Source organism: Liolophura sinensis, chromosome 1, assembly GCF_032854445.1.
Source record: "Liolophura sinensis isolate JHLJ2023 chromosome 1, CUHK_Ljap_v2, whole genome shotgun sequence".
Classification (NCBI taxonomy): domain Eukaryota; kingdom Metazoa; phylum Mollusca; class Polyplacophora; order Chitonida; family Chitonidae; genus Liolophura; species Liolophura sinensis.
In genome coordinates this window covers 23,091,132-23,103,219 of record NC_088295.1, presented here as the reverse complement: position 1 = coordinate 23,103,219, position 12,088 = coordinate 23,091,132, and the positions used below count along the sequence as shown (strand labels likewise).

General features: G+C 47.5%; 1 protein-coding gene across 1 annotated transcript; it reads left to right on the top strand.

Annotated features, from left to right (window-relative positions):
* Positions 1–45: 45 nt before the first annotated feature.
* On the top strand, positions 46–5,538 carry LOC135476595 (N-sulphoglucosamine sulphohydrolase-like). The gene is made up of 7 exons (XM_064756676.1): positions 46–194; positions 920–1,052; positions 1,587–1,720; positions 2,295–2,445; positions 2,800–3,038; positions 3,429–3,604; positions 4,032–5,538. Exons 1-7 carry the CDS (start codon positions 92–94, stop codon positions 4,641–4,643), a joined length of 1,548 nt encoding a protein of 515 aa, XP_064612746.1. The 5' UTR covers positions 46–91; the 3' UTR covers positions 4,644–5,538.
* Positions 5,539–12,088: the final 6,550 nt, after the last annotated feature.

Sequence of the window (12,088 nt, the reverse complement as noted above, 5' to 3'; positions counted from 1 at the left end):
CTTTTCGTATTCATCCAATAGCGAATTGCTGCAGACGACAAAATGTCAAACGAAAGGGACGTGTGTAGTGTTAAAGCTGTATAAAGTCGTCATGTTTTGGGAGCTGGTGTTTAAGTTTTCCGTTGCTATATGTGTATGCAGTAACACAGTGACTGCAACACTGGGAGTGAAAAAGAATGTGCTCGTGATAGTGGGTAATGCTTGCTTTATTTTGCTTTCATTTTTAGAATAAAACACGTACCAACCAGTTTCCTGATGGATGGTATCCCATATCTGATATTAGAGTTAGAAATTATAATGTATCTTCAAATTTTATATGTTGATTTATACTAAACATGGCACAAGAAAAAAGGGCTCGAAATACTGATGGTCAAACAGCAAATAAGCACAACACATATAAACCACCAGTATTCAAGACTGACCGAAATGTGTGTTGAAACAATGACCATTAAGTCTCATGTACTGACCGTAATATACATGTATAATTTAAAACGATCATGCACAACAGTCCTTATGATGTGACCATCAATTCTACAGCTCCCCACCTTTGTCCAAAAAGTGTGTGGGTTTTACTAAGAATAGGCCTACACAATAATGAAATGCTGCACGCACTTCAGTGCTATCTCGACCTTCTGCCAGGTTAAATGTATAGCCAGTTGGGAGGGCTAGACTGTTAAGGCCCACCTAGGATATTCCATGTGTTATGAGAGCAATACTTTAATGGTTTATAGTTGTGCCACGTAAAGTCAATGCTATTGGTAATGCCAAACACATGTCACCTTTGAATTTGAAAGTCCAGTGAAAGACTTAGTTTTGTGTCATATGGTACTTGAAATTGTGAACCCCATGTAGTGATTAGTTTGCAGTTTGAGTTGATTTTTTAAAATTTTCATGTTGAAACTATTCTTTTTGATTACAGGAGATGATGCAGGCTTTGAGACGCAAGTATACAATAATTCTGTTTGTAAAACTCCAAACTTGAACCAGCTGGCAAAGAGAAGTGTTGTCTTTCAACATGCATTCACATCTGTCAGTAGCTGTTCTCCTAGCAGGTAGGCTTATATATGACATGTAAATGGTTGTTAGGAGCAGTAGAGATGGTCACTTGTTTAGAAGTGTATTCAATAGGGTTAAGCTTAAGCCAGCATTAAATTTGGTCCAGTTTGTTATATTACTCTAATGAAATTGGTATTAAGATAAAAGTCATGCAGATTTAAATTACTTTTAATACAGAATTGACTTACAAATGCAATTTGAATACAACTTTTCAAGTGTGGGAAAAAAGTCCAGTGAAACCATGTCTGCTGTATTTGCCAACTTGCATATCTTCTAAATTGCTTCATATAAATTATGTGACATCCTTGATGTCTTCAGTGTTCATTTAACTCCTTTCTGACCCAACTTGTTCTCACAGTCTGGGTATATATGTATGATACCATGCATATAAAAAGATTGCACACTGATGCTCCATCAACAAATTAACTTTATTAATAGCATATACAGTAGCCTATGCCTGTTCAGTGATATCATTCATGCACTAATTATTGTGTAATTTTTACTTTCTGTTTTGCTTCTTTTTGAAACAGATCTACCATTTTAAGTGGCTTGCCACAGCACCAGAATGGGATGTATGGGCTACATCAGGGATACCATCATTTTAATTCTTTTGATAAAGTAAAAAGTCTGCCTTTACTTTTGAAGAAAGCTCACATCAGAACAGGTATATAACTAAATGTAATATGGTAGATCAAACATACTGGTTATCTACAATGGAGCAACAGGGAATTTTCCATTGTTCTAGTGGGTGATGTGCAGATTACAGTTCTTAAGATTGTTGGTTCAAATCCCAACAGGGTCTCCTCGTCATAATTGATACCACAAACAGGTTGAGTCATGGGTTGCTTGATGCCGCAGATGCTTTGACCTGTGGTTGTTTCCCCTTCCTTGTCATGATGACATAGCATGTTTAAAGAGTGGGGTGAATGGAATGTACTGGCCATCTACACTTTTTTTCAGTGGAATTTATACATGCAATTATTATTATGAAAGTGATGCTTAAAATGATTTGTTTGTGTCATTAAAGATGCAAGCTTCATAAAACTGTGCAAATTATGTTTCTATATATCATAGATCTGTCAGAATGTTTTGAAATATTGGACGCAGAAGCAGTTGAAAAGGTTGAAAAAGTAGGGTATGTTGCTTTGGTTTGTGTTAGAAAATCAGGATCCAATGAAGACCTTAATTTTTAAATCACATTTTTCGGTGTTGTTTATTCTTCTTGTTCCCTTTTACAGGTATTATTGGAAAGAAGCATGTTGGCCCAGATTATGTGTATCCATTTGACTTCGCTGAGACTGAAGAGAACAACTCCATCTTACAAGTTGGTAGAAACATCACTCGAATCAAAGAACTGGTCCAACTGTTTTTGCACACAAATGATTCCAGGTAAGAATGTGTTATATGTTCTTTATAGAACGTTACATCATTATTTGGGTACAGTAGTGGAGAAGAATAGCTGTATGTGGAGTAGCACCAAAAGTGATGCAAACAGGATTACATCAAGCACCTTGGAAGAATATCAAATATGCCTGGGTGTAACCTGTGTAATTGATGGAAGATTTCCTCAATGGGTTACACTGGGATTTGAACTCGTATCTGCATATCAGAAACCTACTAAGTAAGTTCAAGGGAAATTCTAGTTACTAGTAGTATATAAGCACTAGAAAGCTGCTCCAGTAACATTTTCTCTATTAGTTGTTGTCTTAAAACAAATCCTGACATTATTTTCCATATTTCCAGGCCATTTTTCCTGTACATTGGATTCCATGACCCTCATCGCTGTGGCCATACCCATCCAGAGTATGGTAACTTCTGTGAGAAATTTGGGAATGGAGAACCTCGCATGGGGCTTATACCAGACTGGAAGCCTGTACTGTACAACCCTGAGGATGTTGTAGTGCCTTATTTTATACAGGATACGCCAGCTGCAAGGGAAGACATAGCACACCAGTATACCACCATCAGTAGACTCGATCAGGGTGAGAGATTAATTTTTCGTAATAATTGTCATACTTGCAAGTTGATCATATTTATTTATTGATTTGATTGTATTGCAATAGTCTTTAATTTTCCACTCAATTTGCCTATATGATTGCCATCTCTTATTGAGAATTACATGACCAGTGTATGGCTTTACATTCCAGTTTCAGTATGCAATAATTAAAAAAAAAAAAAAATAGGTCAGATACAGGCTGTGCTTAGTCAATGCATAAAGGTAAACACCTATATATACCTCCATGGTCAGTGCATGGCTATGTTTCAGTTTGATTCATTCACATGTGTTTCGACTAAGTATTTGTGGTGATATCACCAATCCGAAAAGAGTAGCGTAATGTAATGTACTTGGTTGTTATTTCCCTTCGATTCAGGCATTGGTTTGGTAATTAAAGAACTGGAAGAGGCAGGCTATTTGGACAACACACTGATCATCTATACCTCAGATAATGGTATTCCCTTCCCAAGCGGTCGTACTAACCTGTTTGACCCAGGGCTTGTGGAGCCGTTCCTGGTCTCCTCACCTCGTCATCCTTACACATGGGGGCAGGTATGTAGTTAAACACATATGTAATCAAATATTTATTCCTTTAATGCAAAGATTACCTGTATTATCCAACACTTGTATCAGCCAAGACCTGAATTGTCTTTTTGCATGGAACTTTAGCATTTCACCTCATTAAAATTGGGTCCTGGACCCATCCCATTGAGCTAAGTTGAGGACTTTAACTCCTTGGTGAGTGTGCACAGAGTAACTATGAGTCAATAGGTCAAGTATTCACCAGCTCAGTGTTAAATGTTGTTAATCAATCTTTTACTCAGATATGTATGTTTGTTAGGTATTGTGAGGAAATTTAAATGATTTACTGTTTGACAACATTATTTGGTCCTTAGAAATGGATATTTGTGAAAAATATGTTATAGTCATATTATAGTCACAATAGATTGTATGTTTGATTCCTCTGTTTTGATTGTAGAGAAGTGAAGCATTGGTGAGTCTGTTGGACATTGTTCCTACTGTTTTGGACTGGTATGAATTGGGTTACCCTAACTACAGCATATTCCAACATCACACTGTTAAGTTAACAGGACAGAGTCTGCTCCCGGAGCTGAATCTGAAGTATTCACAAACTAGGGACTCAGTGTTTGCCAGTCAAAGTTTACACGAAGTGACCATGTACTATCCAATGAGAGTGATAAGAACTCACCAGTATAAACTGATACACAATATTAACTTCAGGATGCCATTCCCTATTGACCAGGACTTCTACCTGTCACCCAGCTTCCAGGATCTTCTTAACCGCACTAGGAAAGGAGAACCACTGCAGTGGTACAAAACCTTACAGCAGTATTACTACAGAGATCAGTGGGAGCTGTATAACATTCTAGATGATCCGCATGAACTTCACAATTTAGCCGGTTACAGTGCTTATGAACCTATACTGACCAAACTGAAGTCACAGTTACACAACTGGCAGCAGATAACTTACGACCCATGGATATGTGCCCCAGGGTCTGTCTTACAGGACTCTGGCCCATACAAGTCTTACCCTGTCTGTATGAGCCTTGATAACCATCTAGATTTCTGATTTTCTCAGATTGTTTATGTGGTTGAAAATCTAAGCTGGTAGTGGTAAGTTTTTGTAACATGAAAAATGTTGTAACATGAAACTTGTGAAATTGTATCACTTTCATATGGTTATTTTTACTATTTTATTGTTGTACATAAGCATTTGTTTGGTGTTTTATATATATAAATACATATACATTACATGAACTTACCATGGCATGAATGATACATCATGCGTTTTGAAAACTGTGCACTATTAAATGTATTTGCCTGATCTTCTTATTTCTTTTTATTTACAAGAAGTACATGAAGAATAATTTAAGTCAAAGCAGCCTATTGAATGGCACATGTAGTTGCAGGTCATAAATTTATGAAAGAAGAAATAAAAAGAACTTTATTTTGCAAAGTATCACATTTTTGTGTTTGAATCATCCTAGAGGCATAAAAGGAATAAGGGTGAAGGACAATTAAGTTTGGGTTACAAAGGCCCACATACTTAAAGTCAAACTTAAGACAGATCAGGGAAATAAACCCACATGATATGTCCTCCCTTATTTGTTTAAAGTTATTAATTGAAAGTAGAATGTTTATTTATTGGATTGTTTAATGCCACGGAAGAATATTTTGCTTATATGATAGTAATTAGTTTATTGTCTTTTGTAATTTAGTTGATTGTCAAAAAATACAAAACAATAAACAACTAGCCCTTGACAAGTAAATGTATAAATCCAGCTCCTGCTTATCCAGCAATGACTTTAAGACTGGAAGTTTGTAAAGTATATGTGGTATGATCCTTTGTTTTCTCCACCTGTGTGTTTCCCTGAGAAGAGCACAAGACAACAGTTTAATACATATGAATAAATCACTAAAAAGCTAGCTTCCCTCCCAACATATCAATGAGGATGCAAGTTGTAACCCCAATGCATTACTAAGTACTGTATTTATTTTACCTAAAATTTTCTGACTAAAATACTCATTTTGTCTAATTCTTGGAGTCCTGTTGAGCTTGGAAAAGTGTTTTGAGGTTTGCATACTACTCAGTGAGGCTGTTGAAGCTCCTATCGGTTCCGGGGCATGTTTATAGGTATTCAACCCCCCAAAAAACAGGTCTGGTGGGCTAAAAAACAACACATCTCGCCTGTCCAAAACTAGACAGCCAGAGGGGCGCCCCCCTTGGGCGCCCTCCTAGCCAAGGCATACACGTTTGTTTACCTTTTAGACGTACCCATCCGCAGTAGTATACGAAGTGATAAGCAGCCCGTATACACGATGACTCGAGGAACAAACACGTGCGCCTGGCTCATGATTGGCACAACCGACCTCTGCTGTCGCTCCTGCCTAGGCACGCACTGTAACATCCACCTGTTTCGCCTCCGAAAAGGGCCGCCACTCCAACCGTGTAGCAAGTGCGAGAAGGGTGTTAAAAACGCTTTCTGTCTCTGCCAAGCTTGTGGGTATGACAACGCAAAGACCAACAACTGGAAGCGAAAGAAGGCAGCGTTCGAGAAGGAGTTTAAACGTTTGGCTAGGATTGACCTCTAATCCCCGTTGTATATACCCCATCCACCGAGACGACCATTTAGAGAAGTGAAACGTTTGTTAATACCCAATCGAATTGACTGATATCGGTAATGACGTACGCGGAAAAAGCATCAGCATTACGCCGTGCGTACGAAATTGCCACTGGCAGATTGCCAGCCTACCCCCACTCCTGTGTGGCCCTAGAGGCCCTTCGGGAGACCCTCGACCTCTACATAGTGGCCACCAAGGCTCAAGCGGCCAATGAGACCAAGCGCCGAGATGCTAAGGACTTCGCTGCCGAGGCCAAGCGCCTTGGGGCAGTCGATATTGCCCTCGGCTTCGACCTCGACCGGCCGACGGCAGCAGGCCAGCTTGAGCCGGAGCTGGAAAAGCTCGTGGGGCGCCACAAAAAGCAGCACCCCCTGGAAGGCGCTGCCCACGTCTTCACCTCCTGGCGGCAGGAGAACCCTGACCCTCATGACCTCCGCGACGTGGTCGTCAATGACCGCATCCACGTCGTTGCTGGCAACATGGTACAAGACAACACGATCGACACCGCCCGTTCAGCAGACATCCTGGGAAGCCTAGAAGGTGAATACCTCATCAAGATCAAGCTGATAAAGGAACAGGAAGAAGGCGTTTTTGTGGTCAAGGATGCTTTCCAATCCCTCCGGGAGGGTAGAACGCGAGGAAAAGCTGTAATCGAGATTACGGCCCAAACGAACCCGGGTCTTGACCTGCCCTACTTCGGGAACGCCTATCCCATGTCAGCTGTCGTATATGGGCTGTACCCAACCAGAGCGCCCGATCAGGCCAACCTCGCCCCTATGTGTGCAGGCGACTTCAACTGCGTCGCAGGGGTGGCCCTAAACCACCTCAAGAGCGCCACCCAGGGACACGGACCAACGGCAGCCCAGCGCCGGAAAATAGAAACCTGGGAGGCTGGTGTCCACGAGACGGGGGCCACTCTGCAGGGACCTTGCAGGGCTCGAGACAGCCACACGGCGCACAATTATCGTCCGCGACATCGCTGGCGAGACCCTCCACTCGAGTGGCAAGCATGGAGCCAGCAAGTGGAAACCGATCGAAATCACACTCCATAATGGCCACGCCTGGGGACCGGATCTGGCATTCCCCCAAGCCCGAGAAGTCCGGACCTACGCCGGCGATCCAAAAAGAGGTCTCCAACGAACCGATGGCTGTCTGGTTGCTGGGGGGCAGCGAAGGACGGAAGCTCACTGTCAACCAGTTCGTTCTCGTCGACGGGTGCACCTACCGGACCAGCCTCGTGCACGAGGCCTTGATCGCCGCCTGTTGCCACCTATCTCCCGAGGACCCCGAGGCACTGGCCAGCAAGGTCTTTGGCGAGAATCACGCCGCGAGCCTGGTAGCAAGGAAGAACCACTGGCGACCCACGCCAGCCAACCTCTTGGACGAGGTCCAGGCGGCCTGCATCGAGCATGGCCATGGCAGCCTGTGGAACTCCCCGGGCTACCACACACAGGACGTAGTTAGCATCGATATGAAAGCCTGTTACCCTGCCTCCTTCTAGGGCCATGGCCAGGCCGCACCCTGGTTCAGGCGGTTTGGTCTTCCCGACCACCGTATGGCCCGCGTCGCAATCGGTCGACATCGGCACAGGCTGGGCCCCCACGGCACTCCTAGCCTATCTCACTGAGACAGGCCTCCTAACCCACCTCGAGGTCACAGATGGGCTCGTTCTCAGGCCCCAGCACAATGTCTGGCTCCCTGACAGCCGAGACCAGGCATGTTTGGTCATCGGCAAGTTTACCCAGGGCTCCAAGGCCGATGGCAAGCGCATGACTCGCCATCTGATCACGGACCAGGGCGAACTGGACTTCCTAGTAGACGACTGCCGCAAAAGCGGCTCCCTAGTGGGTACGCCCGAACGGTGCCCTCTGGGGTGGGTCTTGACCTACTACGATGGGGCCCAGCCGCACTACACCCACCTGTTGGTGAGCATGCTAGCATACGCCCACATCAATCTCTTGGCGATGCTCCGCCGGTTCACGGCCGAGGAAGCCATCCGGGTGGCAACGGACAGCCTCTACCTTACCTGTCCGGCCCTAGCCAAGCTCGACAGCGTCGAGAACTTCGTCGCTCGCCGGCATTGTAACTGTGGTAGACAAATATGTCTCCATTGTTTGATGGGGTTGGCCTGGATGCCCCCCATGGCCCCGGGTCAGTGGAGAGATAAGGGTGAGACGATCCTTGCGACCCAGGACACGGCCGCCTACCAAGCGAAAGCCGACGCATAGGGGTACTGTCACCTGCTCCCCGACAGCATGGCGCCCAGCCACACGGATCCGCTAACGCGCCACGCCCTCAGCTATCTCAATGCGGATCCCTGGTGGTGTTCACGCCCACCCACCCCCTCGCAAAGGAGATGAGAGCCCGGGGCTTGAAGGCCCAGATGTACTACTCGTTCTTCCGCTGGAGCGGCCAAAAGGTCTGGTCTCCGGAAGTGATGGGTCAGAAGTTTGTTCCCCGTGTCGTCGTCTGGGACAAGGTGTGCACCATCCCGCGCCCCATCTTGGAGACATTACTTGAGGGGCTGGACCGCAGGGGTGTTCAGGTTATCTGCTGCGGGACTAGGGCCAACCCCCACCAATTACGGGCGAGGCCCCACACGACTGGCTGCGAGAGGCTGCCGGCTACTACGAAGAGATCACCGTCGACCATCGGGCGAAGGAGGAGGACCTCCGGGCCCTGACGAGGGCGATGCGGCTCAAGCCAGATAGGGTACAGTGGCGGGAGATGCTGCGTGCCATCCCCAAATGTGATGGCTGGGAAGATTTCTTGGCTGTGTGGAAACCGACGGACCTCGTCCTCATCTCACGGAAGGTGCAACGCGATCGGGCACAGAAGCTCATCCCCAGAGAGCCGGTCCCCCTAATCTATCGCCCGCGGGACACGCGGAAGCAGAACGTAATGGTGACAGCCCCGGCCCAATATTTATGGACGATGGCAGGCCGTACCAGCTGGAGCTCGTGCTCAACGATGTCGGCGAGGTAAGCATGAGGACCACACAGGAGGTTGTGGAAGGTAAGTGGCCAGACTTCGCACTAGGCTACACGATGACGGTCCACTCGAGCCAAGGTCTGACAATCGAGGACCCCCAATGTGTCTGGGTCCTGGATGACCGCATCTCGTGGAACAACCTCTGTTACCTCGCCATGAGCCGCGTTGAGTATCTCGGGCAACTCCGCCGCTGCTGTCCACCGCCAGAGCTTGACGGTCCGTCTGTCCCGCAGGAAAACGCCGCGGAGGTGCAAAAAAACATCGCACGCAAGCTGGCCCGTTACAAACGACTTGACGACGCAAAGGGACACACCAATGACCTGCGCGCGGAGGACGTCCTTGGCTTGCGGGCAAAACAGGGCGGCCAATGCGCCGCTTGTAACTGCGCCCTCCTGTGGTGCTGGCAGCCCAAGGACACCCGTCAGTTCAGTGTTGACCACCTGGACAACGCCCAGGGTCACACCCGGGGCAATGTCCGCTTGACCTGCCTGGAGTGCAACCGCCGTCGGGGGGCGGCAACGTTGCGCTCAATGGTCATTAAGGTGGAGACTCCTTCAGATGAGCTCCTCATCACCTGAGAACCCCATCGGGAGGAAGCTGAGTATCGGGAGGCACTATAAGCAACTCCTCGCGAACGAATCCCCGTCGCGGGCCATCTGACAGGAGGTACTGGAAGGGTCGCGCGGCCATCAGGGTGCAAGGAATAGCCGTGGTCTCCATTCTCACGGCAATTGGGATGGCGATCTCGACGCTGGGGTTAGCGATAAAGTTGGCGCTGACTGGCGGGTCGAGTGGGGGCATCCAGCCAACCTCCATCCGACGGGCGTGGTCTTAAAGAATGGGTGAGAAAGCATCTCCAGTCCCTGGCGCGCGCCCTTGGCAAGCTGGCTGCGAAGGCTGCCGCTGCGATTCCGGGTATTATTGGCAGTATCGTGTCCTGGCTACTGAATCTTCTCGGGAAAACGGCTGGGTGGCTGGCCGATAATGTCTGGGCTCTAGTCGTCGCAGTAGGTGGCGTATTGCTCGTGGCTGTTCGTAAATATTTAACGCATAGTCCACAGCAGCAGTAAGCCGACACCAACCCCAGCGACGACGATAGCTGTCTTCTCGGCATCGTGATTCTTTTGTTCTGGAAATAGGGGTTCTTTAGCCGCTTTGCGGCGCGCAGCAACATGCTGAACGTGCGCGGTGGGTGGTGGGACGCTTTCTTGTGGCTTTTCGATCCCGTGGTCAGGTGCACGCTTGTGCAACGTGGGCGACACTTTAGCGTTCACACCCTCATTGCTGCCCAGCTTCTGGTCCTCTGTGGCCACGACGATTTTGTTGTTGTAGTTCGCCACATGGCCGATCTGTAGAAGCATGTCGCTGGGGGCCATATATAGGCCTATGCCATATACAAAGTCTACGGCATACTGTAGCACGTCCTGGTAGCGTCTGATAGCAGACGGAAGGTCGATTGGAGAGGAAATAGCGTCTTCAACGTTCGCGGCAAACTGTTTTTGCGCGTCGAAGGCTGTGCCCGTGCCTAGAATACGCGCCCTTGTTTGCGCTTGGGCGCCTAAAATAGCCCACATGTATGTCCGGATGGAATCGTTTAGGCGCTCTACGCCCGGCAGCGTGAATCCTTGGGATCTGTCGACAATGAACGACGCCCAAGCCTCCTCGGCGTCCTGCTCGATGTAGTCGACGTGGAGCGCTGTAGGCTTTGTAGGGAACGACATCCTGCTCGGATCGAAGGTCCCATCGCCAATTTGGCGGTAGCCCGTTCTCCTGACAGTAATATGCCACTCCGAGGCCGTGATTCACCCCACTGCGCCTCCAGTCTGTGTGCGTATCTACGTGGAACTCCCTACAAATCCTCTCATAGGTCCTCTTGTAGTAGGGGTTGTCGAATGTCGCCCACGCTCTGTCTTGCGGCAGGGGAGCCTTTATCTCTTCCAAGATCCGCCTAACTTGGTAATAAACATGGAACGTGTACAGGGCCCTTATTCGTTGGTCGGGGGGCGAGAAGATGGTCTTTTGCAGATACGCCACAGCCCGTGGTTGCGCACCAGACCGCGAAGTTCACTTGGTTCTGCCAGAATTGCATAGGATTGGTGTTCCAGGCCTGAACAATGGAATTGCTGGTTATCTTTGGCAGCTGGTACTTGACAAACACATCTGTGAACTGGACCGGAAACGCCTTCTTTTCATCGATGTAGATGTCAAATCGCGTGAGCTGCTCTGCGTGGGTTTGGATACTATGAAATGCCCCGGCCTTGTAAGTAGCCTGTCTATTGAATCTGTAAGCCTCACTGTTCATTGTGGCTATTCCGTAAGATGTTCATCACATTGACTGACATTCTAAATGGGGCACAGCACACGCTGCCTCATGCCCTTAACAACCTCGACGGCCGCCTTAAAACCGCCCTTCGCGAGATAACATTCTACCCGGCCTAGGTGAATATCCCCTCCGGAGTGGGCTTCTTGCTTAATAGCAAACGTGTTGGAGTGCCGACGGTCTACTACAATGTCTGTACGCTGGACAAGGATATATTCCACCCACATGGGGCTTCTCTGAGAATGAATGAAGCTACGGGCCGCCTAGTCCTTACCCTCCCTAGCAATGCCTACATTTTGCTCCAAGATCTTGCCCCAATCTTAGGGTTCTCCGACGAGATTATGCACATGGGGGAGACTGCGGAAGGTGAAAATCTACCTAACTTGGTCGCACACAAAGAAGTCTTAGAGCATTTAGATGAACTGAGCACATTTAGAAAACGTGAGAATAACCTCAGATTTCGGTGGCGGTTCCACACTACTTAAGGCCATCGCCGTGACTGGTGAAGGGATTAACTGCGGGAAGACGGTTTCATTTCCCAACCCACAGTACAAAGCCTTGCGCGCCGACTATATAACGCA

What these genes read in the sequence shown, in the direction of transcription:
- LOC135476595 (XM_064756676.1), top strand. Translation starts at nt 92, where the DNA reads ATGTTTTGGGAGCTGGTGTTTAAGTTTTCCGTTGCTATATGTGTATGC. An exon ending in AGTAGCTGTTCTCCTAGCAG is followed by an intron (nt 1,053 to 1,586) that starts GTAGGCTTATAT and finishes TTTTTGAAACAG; the next exon opens with ATCTACCATTTTAAGTGGCT. An exon ending in TTGCACACAAATGATTCCAG is followed by an intron (nt 2,446 to 2,799) that starts GTAAGAATGTGT and finishes CCATATTTCCAG; the next exon opens with GCCATTTTTCCTGTACATTG.